This window comes from Zalophus californianus, chromosome 17, assembly GCF_009762305.2.
Source record: "Zalophus californianus isolate mZalCal1 chromosome 17, mZalCal1.pri.v2, whole genome shotgun sequence".
NCBI classification, from domain to species: Eukaryota; Metazoa; Chordata; class Mammalia; order Carnivora; family Otariidae; genus Zalophus; species Zalophus californianus.
The window spans coordinates 33,684,433-33,701,721 of NC_045611.1; the positions used below are offsets into that span (position 1 = coordinate 33,684,433).

At 55.3% G+C, this 17,289-nt stretch overlaps 1 protein-coding gene across 5 annotated transcripts in view; it reads left to right on the forward strand.

Moving 5' to 3' along the window:
• Positions 1-17,289, forward strand: part of ZNF423 (zinc finger protein 423) — a 326,576-nt gene that overhangs the window by 176,307 nt on the left and 132,980 nt on the right. For all 5 annotated transcript variants that reach the window (XM_027620148.2, XM_027620149.2, XM_027620151.2 and 2 more), the window contains one exon: positions 12,472-15,686. In XM_027620148.2, the coding sequence (XP_027475949.2) occupies positions 12,472-15,686 (3,215 nt within the window). The remainder of the gene's footprint in view (positions 1-12,471; positions 15,687-17,289) is intronic.

Sequence of the window (17,289 nt, forward strand, 5' to 3'; positions counted from 1 at the left end):
TTTCAGTCCCAGGTCCACGAACACGGCCGAATGTGGGCTCTGCCGGTCTCCAAAGGGAGTAAAGAAAAACAGTGATTCAACCCCGAAAGCATTTTGCTTTCTCTCGAGTCGAGCAGTGAGCCCTTGCGCTGGCCCTTGGCGGTGCTGTTTCGTGGAAGCTCTCGGAGGTGACTTCGCGTGATGCTTTCTCCCCACCCTGGGGCGGTGGGAGGAGGGCAGGGCGAAGTCGGGGTGTGCTGGTGGCAAAGGCCTTCCGGGCGCCTCTGCTGGTTTCAAGTGCCCGTCTTCGGGGAGTGTCTCGTTGGGGCAGACCGGGGGGCCCTGGCAGGACCTGATCGTGTCATTCCACACTAGTTAGTTTGATCACAGTTAACTCTCGGGCGAGTTGACGAGGGCTGGCTTTTTCCTTGCCTTTTTTTTTCTGGTCTGTTTAATTTCTGCAATAAAACTCAAACTCAGTTGCATTTTCATTATCGGTGCTGAGTACATTTGTCTAAGGGATGGAGCAGCCGGGCGGGCTGTGCGTTCCGTGAAGTCCGAGGCTCCAAGGGGCAAGGTGGAGGCCTCCTTACTGTCCTGTATGTCCAGTGGTCCTTTGGGGTGGCAGCAGCCGTGGGTGCAGGGCAGTCAGACCGCATCCCCCAGCCCCTGCACTCTGAGCCTGGAGGCCAGGTCCACGCCCTAGCAAGGCTCCCGGTGCCTCAGTCTCTCCATCTGTATGAGGGGGCTGGGCCGGCTGCTCTGGAAAGCTCCTTTCTCTCCGATGTCTTGGGATTGTCAATTGTAGGGCCTTTTATGCAGGTCGAGTGTCCTTTGCTTTGAAAACCGTCTTCTATAGGGTTAATTGCTGGCCCTTAACTTAGACGCCCCTGGTAGTTAATCAGGACCCAGGAAGATGGGACCACTCCGTGTCTTGTGTCCATTCAGAACAACAGGGCTGTTGCCTCCCTCTCCCTCTCTCTGTCCTGTGACCTTATATTGAGCTGGGGAGCCAGTAGCCAGTGACTGTTTTTTTATTTTATACATTACAGAGAATTTCTCACATATTACACGTTACAGATATTCACTTCCTTCGTCTGCATAGCAACCCCATAGTTGGGACCATTATTATTCCCATTTTACAGATGGGGAAATGGAGGCAGTTTTCTGCATCTGTAAAACCGAGGGAAGTCGATGATCTCGGTGGAGCTGAGTGTGTAAGGACACTTTGCAATGGGGAAGGGGGCCCCACGAGCACGGGCACACAGGAGAGTGAGTGCCCCTGGTCCAGACGGGGAGCCGCAGCCGGGCTCCATCATGGATGTGCAGATGCAGAGCCTCTGCCACAGGCTCTCGTTCTCCTTTAAGAAAAGCCAGAAGTGAATGTGGGTGTTTAAAAAAAAAAACAAAACAAAAAACCCCCCAAAACTTCAGGAGTTCTCGATTTCTAAATGTTGACGTTTTTACAAATAAAACGATAACTGGGTGGCCCCCAGTCTGTCCGGGGGGAGGACAGCCATGGTGATCTGTGTCCCACTGCTCGGGTCATTGTTTCTCTCAGTCCAGCTGGCTGAGAGCCCTTGGGCTGGGAGTCCGGCCCCAGCTTTTCTAATTACCATCTGCTTTCTGACATCGGGATGTGACCTAACCTCTCTGTTCTGGTTCCTCATCCGTGCGGTGACCACGCAGCTTAGTGTGGAGTGCGAGAGAGGGACGCTGAGTGGGTGGGATGCCGGGGGTGTGCCACGCTGCCTGCTCGTAATATGGGAAAAACCACCACCACTACAACCTCACTGAGCTGCTCAGTGTCGAATGGGATCATGCATGTGAAGCTGCTGGGCAAAACTTGAAATGCCACACAGATGAGGGCATTTACAATTAATGATAAAGTTATAGAGCAACCGCCTTCTTTCTTTAGCCAACGTTCATTGAATGCTTAGCAGCATCTACACAGTACCCACTTTGTGATTCCCATCCAATGGATGAGGAAGTGGGGGCTCAGAGAGGTGCAGTAACTTGTCCATAGTCACACAGCCAACAAGTGGCGGCTCCGTCTAAGCAAGGCTGTCCAATTCCCCGCGGCTCTGCTGTCTCCCCGTTGCTCACGTCTTCCTGCAATTGACCGAGTCTCTTTACGATTACGATTACGCTGATGGTTTGGGCTCCCGGAAGGTTTACTAAGGGCTTTGATTGCCACTGTTCACTGTGAGGCGGTATTTTGGCACAGCCCCGAGCTGGCTGGAAAAAGACATGCCCGGTCATGACTTTCAGTCTGCGGCCCCTCAGAGGCTATGTGCTAAGTGCCCCTTTGAGGCCGGGCAGGGAACTGGGTCCCACTCTTCACCCTCCAGGACCCGCTGGAGAAGCAGCTCCAAGGGCAAGAATACCTTCCCCCTTTTCTCAGTGTTGGGCCGCTGACCTCTGCAGGCCTGTCCCCACCTCCATGCTGCCTGCCGGCCCCCCAGTGCCCCAACCCACTTAGTTTTTATCCCCAAACTGAAAGAAGGAGTCCCCCTTCCCCTCACTGTGGTCTCACTGGGGCTTCTGAGATCCTATCCACAAAGGCACTCTGAGCTCCCTGGAGGAGGGGAGGGTGAAGATGAGCTGCTATTATCTTTGCTAATAGCATAGTTCTAATTTAAGATTTCAGGTAGAGTCACATCAGCTTCTGGTAGCCTCCGTGGGGCTCCTTGCCCTACCTCTAAGGAAAGACCCTCCAGCTTCCCCGTCCCCTTCCTTCCCAGGGTGGATTCTTGACTTCCCAGGGGTTGGGCCTCTATCCCTTACACCGTACCCCCATCTGTCCCTTTAAGGAAACCAAATATCTGGAGACAGGACTGACCATCGCCATGAAGAAAGGGTTTTTTTTTTTTTTTCTCTTTCAAAATGCTTCAGAGTGCCAAAGCGTTGGTTTCGAGTTGCAAGTTTAGACAGTGACTGATGGACAGGTTGGGCAGAGAAGAGCATAACAACCTAAGAATGCTGAGTGCTTTCTGTACCCCTCAGAGGACCAAGCATATGGAGCTGGCTTGACAAATATGTGCTCAGTGAAAAAAAATACCTAAACTGGCAGCAAACTGGGATGCCTCCTACCTGCTGTTCCTCATTCCTGTACCCAGGGCAGACATCACTAATGGATCACAGACTCTTAGAGCTGCAAAGTCTCTCTGAGACTAATTCATCTGATTCCTTCTCTGGAGAGTTGGGGAAGTGAAGACACAAAGAGGGGATGTGCTTGCCTGTGGTTATACAGTGCCAGAATCTGAACCCAGTCCAATATGATCTCACTCTCCATGGCCCATGGGCCGCATGCTCTGGGCTCACAGCTCCACCCTCTGTGCTCAGAATTCTACCCTCTGGCTGTGGCTTTGCCTTTTGGGCTGGAGGTTCCACCCTCTGAGTCATCCTTTTTTTTTTTCTTTTAATGAAAGGTACCACATGTTTGCAGCTGAGTAGTTTTATTTTGTTTTATTTTATAGATTTATTTATTTTAGAGAGAGACAGTGCGAGCACATGTGTGGGGGGTGAAGAGGAGCAGAAGGAGAGGGAGAGAGAATCTGAAGCAGACTCTGTAGTGAGTGTGGAGCCCGGTGCGGGGCTCGATCTCATGACCCTCAGATCATGACCTGAGCTGAAATCAAGATTTGGATGCTTAACCGACTGCGCCACCCAAGCATCCCCAGCTGAGTAGTTTATTAACCTGTTTCCTGCTGTAGAATTTTGGGGGTCTGACAGCCTTCTTTCTTTCATCTCTGTCCTTTTTGGTACAAGCTGCCTGCGTTTCTGTGATACCAAGTTCTCAACAACCTTGTGGGTCTCCTGTGTATGTCATGGGGATCTACTCTATCAGACAAGAGGTTCCTCCATAGATATTTTCTAGATAACCCTATCTTTACTTTTGGCTTCTACTGAGATGGTTGCAGAGAAATCTCCCCAAATTTCCTAGATGCTCTCTGGTTTGATCTAGGGGATCTGTAGGCCACACACTTAATCTTTTCAAAGAGCCTTTCGTGGGACTGCATACTCTGAGCTTTTGATTTTTCTGAGATGTTAGCACGATATAGAGTCATACCCTCAGCCTTCTCTCCAGTGTGTGCTTTTCTGTTGGAGAATCTCTTAATTATAATGTCTTTTGCTATCTGGGTAGGCTGAGGATTTCCAAAAATGATCAATTCCTGGCTTCCTTTTCGTTTGACAGCTCTGTTGATCTAGCTCTTTCTTCTCGAGACGAAACCAGGCCATGCCTTCGACATTTTGCTTGGAAATCTCCTCAGCTAAATATCCATTTTTATCCATTACAAGTTTTGCTTTCCACATAATTGTGGGACACAATTCCACTGAGCTTTCTGCCACTCTATAATAAGGATCTGTTTCCTCCAGTTTCCAGGATCATGTTCCTCATTTTCTTCTAAGCCCTCACCATCAGGGCCCTTAGTGTCTAAGTTTCTCTTGACAGTCTGGTCATGATAATTCAGGTATTTTCTATGACGATTTAGGTTTTCCTTTGTACACCTTTCTTCTTTCTGCATCCTCACTAACAGAGTCATTAACATCCCTATTTCTATGAACAGTCTTTTTTGGGGGGGGGGAGGGGCAGGGATGAAAGAGAGAGAGAGAGAAAATCCCAAGCAGGCTCCACACCCAGCGCAGAGCCCGACACGGGGCTCGATCTCCTGAGCCAAAATCAAGAGTCAGATGCTTAACCAACTGAGCCACCCAGGTGGCCCCTCATGAATAATCTTTTTAGGGCAATGTAGGCTCTTCCTACCATAGTCCTGAGAATTCTAGCGGCTTGCTCACTGCCCGATTCCAAAGCCACTTCTGCACTTTTAGGTATTAATTATAGCAGCGCCTCTCTCCTGGAACCAAAATCTGTATTCGTTTCCAATGGCTGCTGTAACAAATGACCACAGACTTAGTAGCTTGAAAACAACGAAAATTAATTTCTTATGGTTCTGTAGGTCAGAAGACTAATGCGGATCTCACGGGGCTAAAACTGTGGCGTCGGTGGGACTACATTCCTTTCTGGAAGCTGTAGGGGAGGGCCTGTTTCCATGCCTTTGTAGTTTTTAGAAGCTGCCCCCATTACTTGTGGCATCGTCCTGTTTTGCCTCTTTCTTCCACATTTTAGGGACTTTTGTGATTACATTTGGCCTACCCAGATAATCTGGGATCATCGCTTTATCTTAAGCTCAGCTCATTAGCAACCTTAATTCCAACTGTAACCTTAATTCCCCTTTGCCATGTAATGTAACATATTTATAGGTTTTGGGGATTAGGGCACGGACATTCTTGGGAGGGGGGTAGTCATGACTCTTCTTCTCACAGCCTCCCAGGTCAGTTCTGCCCAGTTCTGCTAGCATGCTTTGTCCGCCATCAAGTGAGGAAAGAGGCCAGCTACCTTCATTGGTGCTTGGCCTCGGAGCCAGTCCGGCCTGCTAATCCACTTCAGGACATGAATTTGCCTTTTTGGCAGGTGGGATTGTAGAGTGTGGGACCTCTTCCTGGCTCTCCTTGAGCCATAGGTTCTGGCTCTGTGCTGGTCCATGGTGGGCCTCAAGAACGAGGGAGCAGCTTCTGCAGCAGGTTGGGCCTGGACCAGCTTTCAGGGCAGGAGAGGCAGTATAGTCTGGTGGTTAGTGAGTGAATGGGGGCTGGGGGACATCTGTCATTCACTAGCAATGTGTGCCCAAGGGGTTGCTTTCTTTCCTGGAGCCTCAGTCTGCAGTTATAAAGAAGGGGAATGTAGGGGCACCTGGGTGGCTCTGTCAGTTAAGTGTCTGCTTTCGGCTCAGGTCATGATCTCGGGGTCCTGGGATTGAGCCCCACATCGGGCTCCCCACTTGTGCTCTCTCTCTCAAATAAATAAATAAACAAATCTTAAAAAAAAAAAATAGAAGGGGCGCCTGGGTGGCTCAGTGGGTTAAGCGGCTGCCTTTGGCTCGGGTCATAATCCCAGGGTCCTGGGATCGAGCCCCACATCGGGCTCCCTGCTCCACGGGAGGCCTGCTTCTCCCTCTCCCACTCCCCCTGCTTGTGTTCCCTCTCTCGCTGTGTCTCTTTTTGTCAAAAAATAAATAAAATCTTTAAAAAAAAATAAAAGAAAAGAAAAAAAAGAAGGGGATGGTAATAGTACCTACCTCCTAATGTGTGTAAGAATCAAATGAGAACATGAGAGCATGCTAGCAAAGAACTTGGCTTACGGAAAATGTTCCTTAAACAGTAAGTGCTGTGGTTTTTACGAGTTTAGTTCTGCATCTGTCTGCTTCTTGCTGTGTGGTCTCAGTTTCCCCATCTACGAAATAAGATGAGTGATGGTCTGTTAAGTTCCCCTCATTTCCCTCCCCTCCCCCTTGCATTGGTATTGATTCTACATGTGTGGATGCCATTGAGTTGAGGAATATTCTGGGACGGTTGGCCAGCTTTGGCGCCTGGTCGGAGTGCAAGGAACAGGGCAGGCACTCTGCCCCCCTGCTGTCTGTGAACTCGGTTCCCTTTAGGCCTGGCTGGAGACTAGACTCTGTCTCTGGGGGCTGAGCCCCTGGTAGGCACTGAGATGCTGAGGATGCCCCCTATTCAGCCTGGGGGCTCTGGGCTCCTGGCCCCTGTCTCCTGCTGGGCCTTTGTGTCCTGGGATCCAGGCCCCCACTTGCTGGGAGGGGTTTGCTGGGAGGGGAGCCTCCAGCCTCCCAGGGAAGCTGACGTCACCGTGAGCTGGAAGCAGCCCCAGGAGAGGGCCTCCAAGCTTGCCCAGTGCCCCCTTGTTCCCTCTGCTGCCCCAGGCTTCTAGGTGGTACAGAGACACAGATGGGTAGGTTTGAAGTTTCCCAAGAAGAGATCAGGAATATGGCCAGATGCCCTCCTCGGCTGAACTTGTATCATTTCAGTCTGGAAAGACACCTGTTTAGGTTCTGGCTGCCCCAAGGGGAGTGCAGTCTGTGGTGTGTCCTGAAGCATGTTCACTCTTCTGAGTCCTCTTATCTGTCCTTGAACAACAGGATTTTCGGGACCCTGCCTCAAGATCTCCTTTTCAGAGAGGATAGGCAGCTCCTTTCTTGGAGGAGGAAAGCTGCTGGCTAAAGCCCTCTTCTTTAGCATTGGCAGTCAGGAGACTCCTTCCTCCGATTTGTTCAGTGCCCTTGGAACATTCCACGTGTACAGACCTGTGCTCATGGCAGACATCACCAATCAATTTCAGCACTCATGTCTTCTGAGCCCAGATATGGCTTTACAGTCCTTCCGAATACAGTACTCTAGGCAAGCACTACCAATTTATCATCCTGGAAGTCCCCTTCTCCCTCTGGACCTTCTGTATCATACAGGATTGGCATAAATGGTCCCTGAGTCTGTGTTCCCATTTCTCTGAGCTGCGGAAGGGTCACTGCGATTCTGATTCCTGTTGCTCCTGATGGAGGCACAGGGGAGGCTCTACTTGGAGGACCATAGAGCTTGGTCCTGTGGGGACCTTGTCTCCTTGGCAATTTTCATTTTTCCAAGGAAATGGGGTAGTGGTGAGGAGAACTTTTGGAGCCTCATGAAGAATCGTCAGGCCTTTCTGTGGTTCTAATGGAGACAGTCTGGATGCTTGGAATCTTGCACAAAATGACCTTTATATTCATCCTGAAGGGACCTTGAAGACCAAAATTCCAACTTCCCATATTATAGCAGAGGCAGCCGAGGGCCAGAATTTCCTGATGGACTCTCTGTTCTGCTCTCCTCCCTCTGCCCTCAACACGTTCTCCCCGAGGCACCTTGCTTGCTGTTCCTCAGCCTTCTTTCATGGTCTGGAAGATCTGGTCAGGTTCTTTCACTTGGACAGCGCTGCCCAGCCAAGGCATGTCCTAGAAACCTGGAACCACTGGGTGTCCATGCTTTTCCCTTTCCCGTCGGCTGCAGGGCACCTCCCAGGGCGCTTTTCAGAACCATTTATTCCTCTTGCGGAGCTTTGGTCGTGAGGGCTCCCTTCCTCCTCAGCCGGTGTCCGCACTGCCGGAAGTTACCCCCTTCTGCTCGCTCCTGTGGCCTGGGGGCCACCTGCCGTCCCACCTCTGTCCAGGCACTTCCTCGGCTGCTGCGGCCCTGATTCTCTGTGATAGGAGGAACCAGGGGGTGAGACTCCCAGCCATTCTGGGCAGCAGCCACTCTGCGCAGACAGAGGTGGTGCGGGCCGGTGCAGGGCCGGTGCGGGGTGCCCAGGGCTGCCACGTGAGCTTGCAGTCCACCCTGCGCTTTCTGCCGCAGATGCGTTCTGAAGCCCAGTTAATGTTCTTTTTGCTACTTAATTGAATTTTTATCGAAATTTCTCCCCTCTTTTATGCTTGTTTTGGTTCCCTTCCTGCAGCAGACAGCAAAAGCCTCATATAACCCATTTCCTACCAGGCCTTTTTGCAGGATTAGTCATTTTTAAATGACTTTAATCTCCGTTTTGAAAGTGATTTCTCTACTCATTTTGTCATATTACTTTGTAGTCATTCTAGGGGGAGGGGAAGCCGAGGGCCTGCATTAGTCACTGCTTTTGGCACCTGATCTTCTCCGGTGACGGCTCCCCCTCCCAAAGGAAAGAAGCAGTGGGAAGTTGAGGGCGAAGGCACCGACTCAGAACCAGGCTGACTGGGGTTGAATCCTGGCTGTGCTGCCTCCCAGCTGTGTGGCATCTGGCAAGTTACTCAACCTCTCTGTGCCTCGCTTTTCTGACCCGTAAATGGAGATAATAATAGTACCCATCTCACTGGGCTGTTGAGAGACCTGAACGTGGTAACACATGCAAAGCTCTTAGAAGAATGCCCGCAATAGTAAAAGCTGTACAAGCATTTACTTGGAAGGAACAAGGTAGCTGGCTGAATGGGACTTTTCCTGGACCTGCCTTCTCTGTGAGTTCTGAAACATTCATGTCGCAGGGGCTCCTGAGATTGCTTGTGCCCCATTTTCGCACCCTTTCCCTTTCTGCACCCCTGCCAGAGGGTGTGTGTGGTCCCGGCCGTGCGTGCGCGTGTGGTGTGTGTGCACGTGTGAGAGGAACGGTACCACTGTAAGGCCAGGGGCCCTCGTCCTTTGCCAACATCCCTGCACCGATGTCCTGGGAGCTTTGGCCCCAGCACATCTCTCCAGCCTGCTCCTAGAGCACTAAGCTCAGTGCCCCCAAAGCAAACTGTACTTGGGAGGGGTGGGCCGGCAGCAGCCAAGGTCAAACGTGTTTAGAACAAAAGGCTTTAAACAGTGCAGCCTGAATTTGGGACTTTCTGTGTCAACATGCTCATTTCCCCCGATTGGGCCCTTTCAGTGTAAGGGGCCTTATGGTCATTTCCCTTCAGATGACTATAATCTCGGCAGTGGCTCTGTTGGTGGCTCCCAGAATAATGTGCTTTGCTTTAGTTTTGAAACTTGCTTGCAGGAAAATAAAGCCAACCAGGCTGCCCAGCCATGGGCCTTGGGGACTGTGGTGCAGGGCAGGTTGATTCTCCTTCTCAAAGTCTGGCGGGACCAGGGTGAGCAGAAGCCCACACTGCTGGGAGACGTGGCGCTCTGGCCATGAGACTGAGGGCAAGTTACTTGCCTCCCTGAGCCTCAGCTTCTTCATCTCAAAAGTGGGGTGTCACCGATGGTTGTGGGGATGGGAGGAAATTAACCGGGGTGGCGTGCCCAATAAGTGTAGTTGCTCATATCATCAGCACTGGTGGTACTAATTAGTGCTAATTATGATTATTGGCCAAATAGTGCTTTTGTTGAATGGCTTTCTTGAAGTATAATTTGTATACCGCAAACTTAACTTGTTTTAAGTGAGCAGGTAGCAACGTGGTGGATTTACAGAGCTGTTGCAGTGCTTACCACAGCCTAGTTTAATTTAATAGAAGGGGAGTAATAGTGCTTTTTCACATTCATTTTTCTCATCTGTTTCTCACATGATTCCCTTTTCTCACATGTGGAAACTGAGTCGGAGAGGTTGAGAGGACTAACTCTGGACTGATGGATAAGCTGAGGAGCGGGGGGGCTTTGAGTGCAGGGCTCTGCTCTCATCCCCGGGGGCTGAAGGGCTTGGGAGCAAATGAATGCTGGCAGAAAGACATGTCCAGCCTAGGTCTTTTGGGCAAGGCGTGTTCCTTGTCTCACTCACCGTTGAACTGACCTGGGTTCAAGCCTGTGTCCTCTGCTCATCAGCCCTGCGAGTCCCTGCACGTCTCTGGTCTCTGGGGGCCCCTCCCTGAACGCAGGCTGGTTGCGGTCATGCTGTCAGGGGGCGTTAAATGAGAGGCAGCCTGTGACTGCACTGGAGGCTGGACGCGGGGGTCCCCCCGCCTTTCTCCCTGATGCAGGGGTAATCTCATGCAAGAGACCTGCAGGAGGCACGTCCAGACCCATGTCCCGGTGCTGTCATTTCCTGGGGAAAGTTGCTGTGACTGTGCCTTAGTCTCCTCATCCGTACAGTAGGAGGGGCCCTGCTCCCGCCTCATTGGTGATTGTGAGAAAAGGGCTCAGCCGAGCACCAGGCGCACAGGAAGGGCTCCCTGGCAGCTTGTGTGAGTCTGAGCTAAGGCATCAAAATAATCAAAAGTCATCTGAGCCTGGCTGGGGGGCGGGGGCCCAGCAGGTCCCCCAGCTGCCCCAGCTCCAGCCATCTCCTCCCTTGGGCCCCTCTGTCTGCACCCCACGGAACCCAGCTGGCAGGAGCTGGGAATTAACCAGGCGGGGGCTGGGGCATCTCCCACCGCATCTAATCTGAGGAGCTGGCAGTGGCTGGATCCTTCCCTTGCCGTCCGAAGGGCCGTGTCATGGGAGGCCCCAGGGGAGCAGGTGCCCTTGCCCCGGGAGGATGTTCTGGGAGGCGCCCTGTGCCAGGCTGGGCGGCGAGGCTCCAGAGGTGGAGAGGCCTCCGGGAGGTGCAGGACGCAGGGCTGGGAGCTTTGCAGAGAGCCTCATCCTCCCAGGCAGAGCTTCGCCGGTGCTGCCGGCCGGGGTCAGGGGCAAGGCCAGGGACCAGGGGGGGCACGTTGGGGTCTTGGGTGGGGTCCAGGAAAAGGCTCAGAGCCAGCGCTGAAGGGACCTCTCAAGACCCTGCCTGGACAGCAGAGGCAACTGTGAGAGCCTCGGGGTATGGGACCCTCGGGGCTGGGGCCATGCCCGTGGCTGTGGTGAGTGCCATCAGGTGCGAGCGTGTGTGTGAGCCATAGTGGGAATTGGGTGTGTGAATGGATGTGTATGCGTGTCTGGGCTGCCTGTGGCCCAGACTTTCTGGGTTAGGTCTGTGAGGCTTTTTCTGGAGACTAAGCTGTGCTGGCCGGGGCAGTGGTTTATTTCCTCGGGGTTACAAGAGCAAGGTCAGTGCGGCTGAATCTGAGCTTTTGTTTGTCTCTCCCCTGCCCGTGGCAGCCTGCGGTCCGTTTCATTCATTATTAAGTTTTAAATCCACCTGACGTGAAACTTGAGCCGCGGAACTCACTCCGTGTGCAGGCTGGCTCGGCCCGACCCCCACCGAGGAATGGGGGAACCCCACCGGCTCTGCTCGCTGGGTCCTGGGTGCCTTTGTTTTGCCAGAAACGGCCAGCCCCTGGTTTGTTTAGATTTCCCCTGAGGCTGGAGGGTGGGCCAGGTGCTCATCTGGGCAAGGACAGCCTCCCCTGCCTGCCAAGGTGGGTTTCAGGGCCCACGGGGCTCTGAGCTCTGGGGCCATTTGGGCCCCGGGCTCATCCCCTAGTAGCCCCGGATCAGGCCATCCCCCAGGGTCCTGAGTGGACTTGGGGCAAATCCAGGGGTGGAGGGGGGACAGAGCAAGCACCCCCTCTTAGGATGGTTTGGGCTGGGAACCCTGCAGATCCTTCTCAAGTAGCCTTTGCTTACTCCTGTTTGTGCTGCTGGGTCTGATGCCATGTGCCTGGGACTTCGGCCTCCCGGGTCTGTCTGCTCCCTGTAGCAGCACACCCAGCTCCGTCCCCAAATGTGGTGCAGACGAATTCACTAAGGTGCATTTTCTTTTTTTGGGGGGGGTGCATTTTCTTTTCTTGCACGGTTTTGCCTATGCCCCTAAGGAAATTGGAACCTCCCACCAGGACTAGGGGCTGGAAGGGGGAGTCAATCCCCAGGACTCCTTCAGGTGAGGACCTGCCTCCTTTTGGCCTCTGGGACTGCCGGTCGGTGAGGTCATTTCCGGGTACTTTTTCGCTCTCCGGCTGCACCCCCGACACCATCAGGGAAGTGCTCGAGAGCTCACCTCCTGTGGGGGTTACGGTGTCCAGCGAGGCCCATGCGGGTGTCGCCAAGGAGGAAGACTTGTCTCCGTGTCTCCTCCATATCCTGCCACCCCTCTCCACACCGAGGGCCTTCATGTCCACTCGCTTCCGCTGCGCCCCCCGCCCCCAGGACTCCCTCCCCCGACTCCCCCTGCAGCAGTCGGCCAGCTGCAGGGCCCCAGCCCGCGAGCTGTCGAGAAGCCGGCTCTGTCCTTGTTTCTGGGCGGCCCTGGGAATTGCCTCTAATCTCCTCTCCGCCTTCCCCCCGCAGATGGTGACGACGACCCGCAACTCTCCTGGGTCGCCTCGTCTCCCTCCAGCAAGGATGTTGCGTCACCCACGCAGATGATCGGAGATGGGTGTGACCTCGGCTTGGGCGAGGAAGAAGGGGGCACGGGCCTGCCGTACCCTTGCCAGTTCTGCGACAAGTCCTTCATCCGCCTGAGCTACTTGAAGAGGCACGAGCAGATCCACAGCGACAAGCTGCCGTTCAAGTGCACCTACTGCAGCCGCCTCTTCAAGCACAAGAGGAGTCGTGACCGGCACATCAAGCTGCACACGGGCGACAAGAAGTACCACTGTCACGAGTGCGAGGCCGCCTTCTCCCGCAGCGACCACCTCAAGATCCACCTGAAGACCCACAGCTCCAGCAAGCCCTTCAAGTGCACCGTCTGCAAGCGCGGCTTCTCCTCCACCAGCTCGCTGCAGAGCCACATGCAGGCGCACAAGAAGAACAAGGAGCACCTAGCCAAGTCAGAGAAGGAGGCCAAGAAGGACGACTTCATGTGTGACTACTGCGAGGACACCTTCAGCCAGACAGAGGAGCTGGAGAAGCACGTGCTCACCCGCCACCCCCAGCTCTCCGAGAAGGCCGACCTGCAGTGCATCCACTGCCCCGAGGTCTTCGTGGACGAGAACGCGCTGCTCACCCACATCCACCAAGCCCACGCCAACCAGAAACACAAGTGCCCCATGTGCCCCGAGCAGTTCTCCTCGGTGGAGGGCGTCTACTGCCACCTGGACAGCCACCGGCAGCCCGACTCCAGCAACCACAGCGCCAGCCCTGACCCCGTGCTGGGCAGCGTGGCCTCCATGAGCAGCGCCACGCCGGACTCCAGCGCGTCCGTGGAGCGCGGCTCCACCCCGGACTCCACCTTGAAGCCGCTGCGGGGCCAGAAGAAGATGCGGGACGAGGGCCAGGGCTGGTCCAAGGTGGTCTACAGCTGCCCCTATTGCTCCAAGCGGGACTTTAACAGCCTGGCCGTGCTGGAGATCCACCTGAAGACCATCCACGCCGACAAGCCCCAGCAGAGCCACACGTGTCAGATCTGCCTGGACTCCGTGCCCACGCTGTACAACCTCAACGAGCACGTCCGCAAGCTGCACAAGAGCCACGCCTACCCGGTGATGCAGTTCGGCAACCTCTCGGCCTTCCACTGCAACTACTGTCCCGACGTGTTTGCCGACATCAACAGCCTGCAGGAGCACATCCGCGCCTCCCACTGCGGCCCCGACGTCGGCCCGCCCGACGGCAGTAACGCCTTCTTCTGCAACCAGTGCTCCATGGGTTTCCTGACCGACGCTTCCCTCACCGAGCACATCCAGCAGGCCCACTGCGGCGTGGGCAGCGCCAAGCTGGAGTCCCCGGTTGTGCAGCCCACTCAATCCTTCATGGAGGTCTACTCCTGCCCCTACTGCACCAACTCGCCCATCTTCGGCTCCATCCTGAAGCTCACCAAGCACATCAAGGAGAACCACAAGAACATTCCGCTCGCCCACAGCAAGAAGTCCAAGGCGGAGCAGAGCCCGGTCTCGTCCGACGTGGAGGTGGCCTCCCCCAAGCGGCAGCGGCTCTCGGCCAGCGCCAACTCCATCTCCAATGGCGAGTATCCCTGTAATCAGTGCGACCTCAAGTTCTCCAACTTCGAGAGCTTCCAGACCCACCTGAAGCTGCACCTGGAGCTGTTGCTGCGGAAGCAGGCGTGCCCCCAGTGCAAAGAGGACTTCGACTCCCAGGAGTCCCTCCTGCAGCACCTGACGGTGCACTACATGACCACGTCGACCCACTACGTGTGTGAGAGCTGCGACAAGCAGTTCTCCTCGGTGGACGACCTGCAGAAGCACCTGCTGGACATGCACACCTTCGTGCTGTACCACTGCACCCTGTGTCAGGAGGTCTTCGACTCCAAGGTGTCCATCCAGGTGCACCTGGCCGTGAAGCACAGCAACGAGAAGAAGATGTACCGCTGCACGGCCTGCAACTGGGACTTCCGCAAGGAGGCCGACCTGCAGGTGCATGTCAAACACAGCCACCTGGGCAACCCGGCCAAGGCGCACAAGTGCATCTTCTGCGGGGAGACCTTCAGCACCGAGGTGGAGCTGCAGTGCCACATCACCACGCACAGCAAGAAGTACAACTGCAAGTTCTGTAGCAAGGCCTTCCACGCCATCATCCTGCTGGAGAAGCACCTGCGGGAGAAGCACTGCGTGTTCGACGCCGCCCCTGAGAACGGCACGGCCAACGGAGTGCCCCCCGCCGCCGCCAAGAAGGCGGAGCCCGCCGACCTGCAGGGCATGCTGCTCAAGAACCCCGAGGCGCCCAACAGCCACGAGGCCAGCGAGGATGACGTGGACGCGTCGGAGCCCATGTACGGCTGCGACATCTGCGGGGCGGCCTACACCATGGAGGTGCTGCTGCAAAACCACCGGCTGCGGGACCACAACATCCGGCCGGGGGAGGACGACGGCTCGCGCAAGAAGGCCGAGTTCATCAAGGGCAGCCACAAGTGCAACGTGTGCTCGCGGACTTTCTTCTCGGAGAACGGGCTCCGGGAGCACCTGCAGACGCACCGGGGCCCCGCCAAGCACTACATGTGCCCCATCTGTGGCGAGCGCTTCCCCTCCCTGCTGACGCTCACCGAGCACAAGGTGACCCACAGCAAGAGCCTGGACACCGGCACCTGCCGTATCTGCAAGATGCCCCTGCAGAGCGAGGAGGAGTTCATCGAGCACTGTCAGATGCACCCCGACCTGCGCAACTCGCTCACGGGCTTCCGCTGCGTGGTGTGCATGCAGACGGTCACCTCCACGCTCGAGCTCAAGATCCATGGCACCTTCCACATGCAGAAGCTGGCGGGCAGCTCGGCCGCATCCTCCCCCAACGGCCAGGGGCTGCAGAAGCTCTACAAGTGTGCCCTGTGCCTCAAGGAGTTCCGCAGCAAGCAGGACCTGGTGAAGCTCGACGTCAACGGGCTCCCCTACGGCCTCTGTGCTGGGTGCATGGCCCGCAGCGCCAACGGACAGGTGGGTGGCCTGGCCCCGCCCGAGCCCGCCGACCGGCCCTGCACCGGCCTCCGCTGTCCCGAGTGCAGCGTCAAATTCGAGAGTGCCGAGGACCTGGAGAGCCACGTGCAGGTGGACCACCGTGACCTCACGCCGGAGACCAGTGGGCCCCGGAAAGGCGCCCAGACGTCGCCAGTGCCCCGGGTAAGAGCCTGTTGCTTCTCCTCGGGGCTCTGCTGAGCTCTGTGTCTCCTCGTGGTGTTGCCTCTAGTAGCCCGGAGAGGCCGCGCTCTCATGTGGCGGTCAGGTGCATCCACTCTGTTGTAGACTCCAATGTGATCCCCAGGGCTGTCCGTTCCCTTCCCGCTGTGTGACGTTGGCGTACGTTATCTATCTCTCTGGGCCGCATTTGTCGAGTGCTCATCCACAAAAGGGGGGGGTGACAGTCATCCGGACGTCATAGGATTGCTTTTAGGGACCCGTAGTGTAAGATAAGTAAAGGGCCTAGTGCCCTGGCTGACACACGATTATAAATGATTATCGCCTTTCTTACAGATCTGGGGTGGACTTACTCGCTTGTTTGCTGAGTCTCCTTGGGTGAGTCCCTTTGCTCTCTGGGCTTCAGATTCAGGATTCTTTTGATAATCCATAGAGATCATTTGTAAAGGGCTCAGGACCTGCACTTAGTTTGGGCCGATCACACTAGCTGTAGTCACCAGCTGATACTGTTATGGTCTACGGCACACCTTATAGTTAGGGCAGTTGCTGGTGCATGGAAGACCCTAGGAATGGTTCCCATGACTGTTCTCCTTCGTGGCTGCTGGATCCTTTCATCCATCCTCAGATTTGTCCCGAGCACCCGTTATGTTTGGGGGTGCCTGGCAGTTGAGGAGAATCAGAAATGGACTCTACCTTGGGGGCTCCCAGACAAGGGGGAGAGCACAGGCCCAGAGCTAGTAGGTTTCAGGGAGGCAGGGCCAGTTAGGGCTGCTGGAGGGTCCACATGGGCTGTGGGGCCAGTGGCCAAGGTGGTGGTGGGCCTGGAGCCTGCGTGGCTCTTGGGTGTCAGGCAGTACAGGCCCGGGGATTCCCAATGACTCTGTCGTCTGTTTCCAGACTGAGGAGGTGTCAAGTGGATCTCGGGAGTATCTTTCCCTCGAGGGCCACTGCTGGTGCCCCAGGCAGTAAGGCAGAATTTGGAGGAGGGCCACCCGCCGCAGGGGCCTGCTGGAAGACGGGGATGTAGCCCTGGGTGTTCCGCTGTGGGAGCAGATGTGGGATCAGAACTGGGGCCTGGGACTTGGAGGTGAGAATGAGAGAGAAGGCGGGCTGGAGAGAGCGGAAGGAGGATGTACGGAGACTGCCTCTGGGCAGGGGTCCCCTAGGACGCCCACCGCAGGTACTGTGCCCCGGCCCCGGTCACCACCTCTCAGCTCTGCTCAGCCTCCACTGGTGGGCGGGGTTAAAAGGAAAATCTTCCCTCCTCCAGGACCCACCAGGGGTTTGATTTCTCCGGGCCTCTGTCCTCGCCTATAAAGCCAGAGAGTAAGGGTGATAATGGTAGCAACAGATAGTGACAGGGTCTGTGTCCAGGGCTGACATCACCGGGCAGGCACCAGGGAGGGGGGAGTCCTTCTGGGTTTTTAATGAGCATGTGCTGTGATTGGTCGGTGTTCGTGCCTCACCCGTGGTTAAATATTGTGACTGTGCTGACCTCAGCATTTGGCCCTGAGCTTTGAGTGAGTAAAGGAAGTGCTGGGTGCACAGGGAACATCACTTGCTATCTCTCCCATTTATGATCACAGCT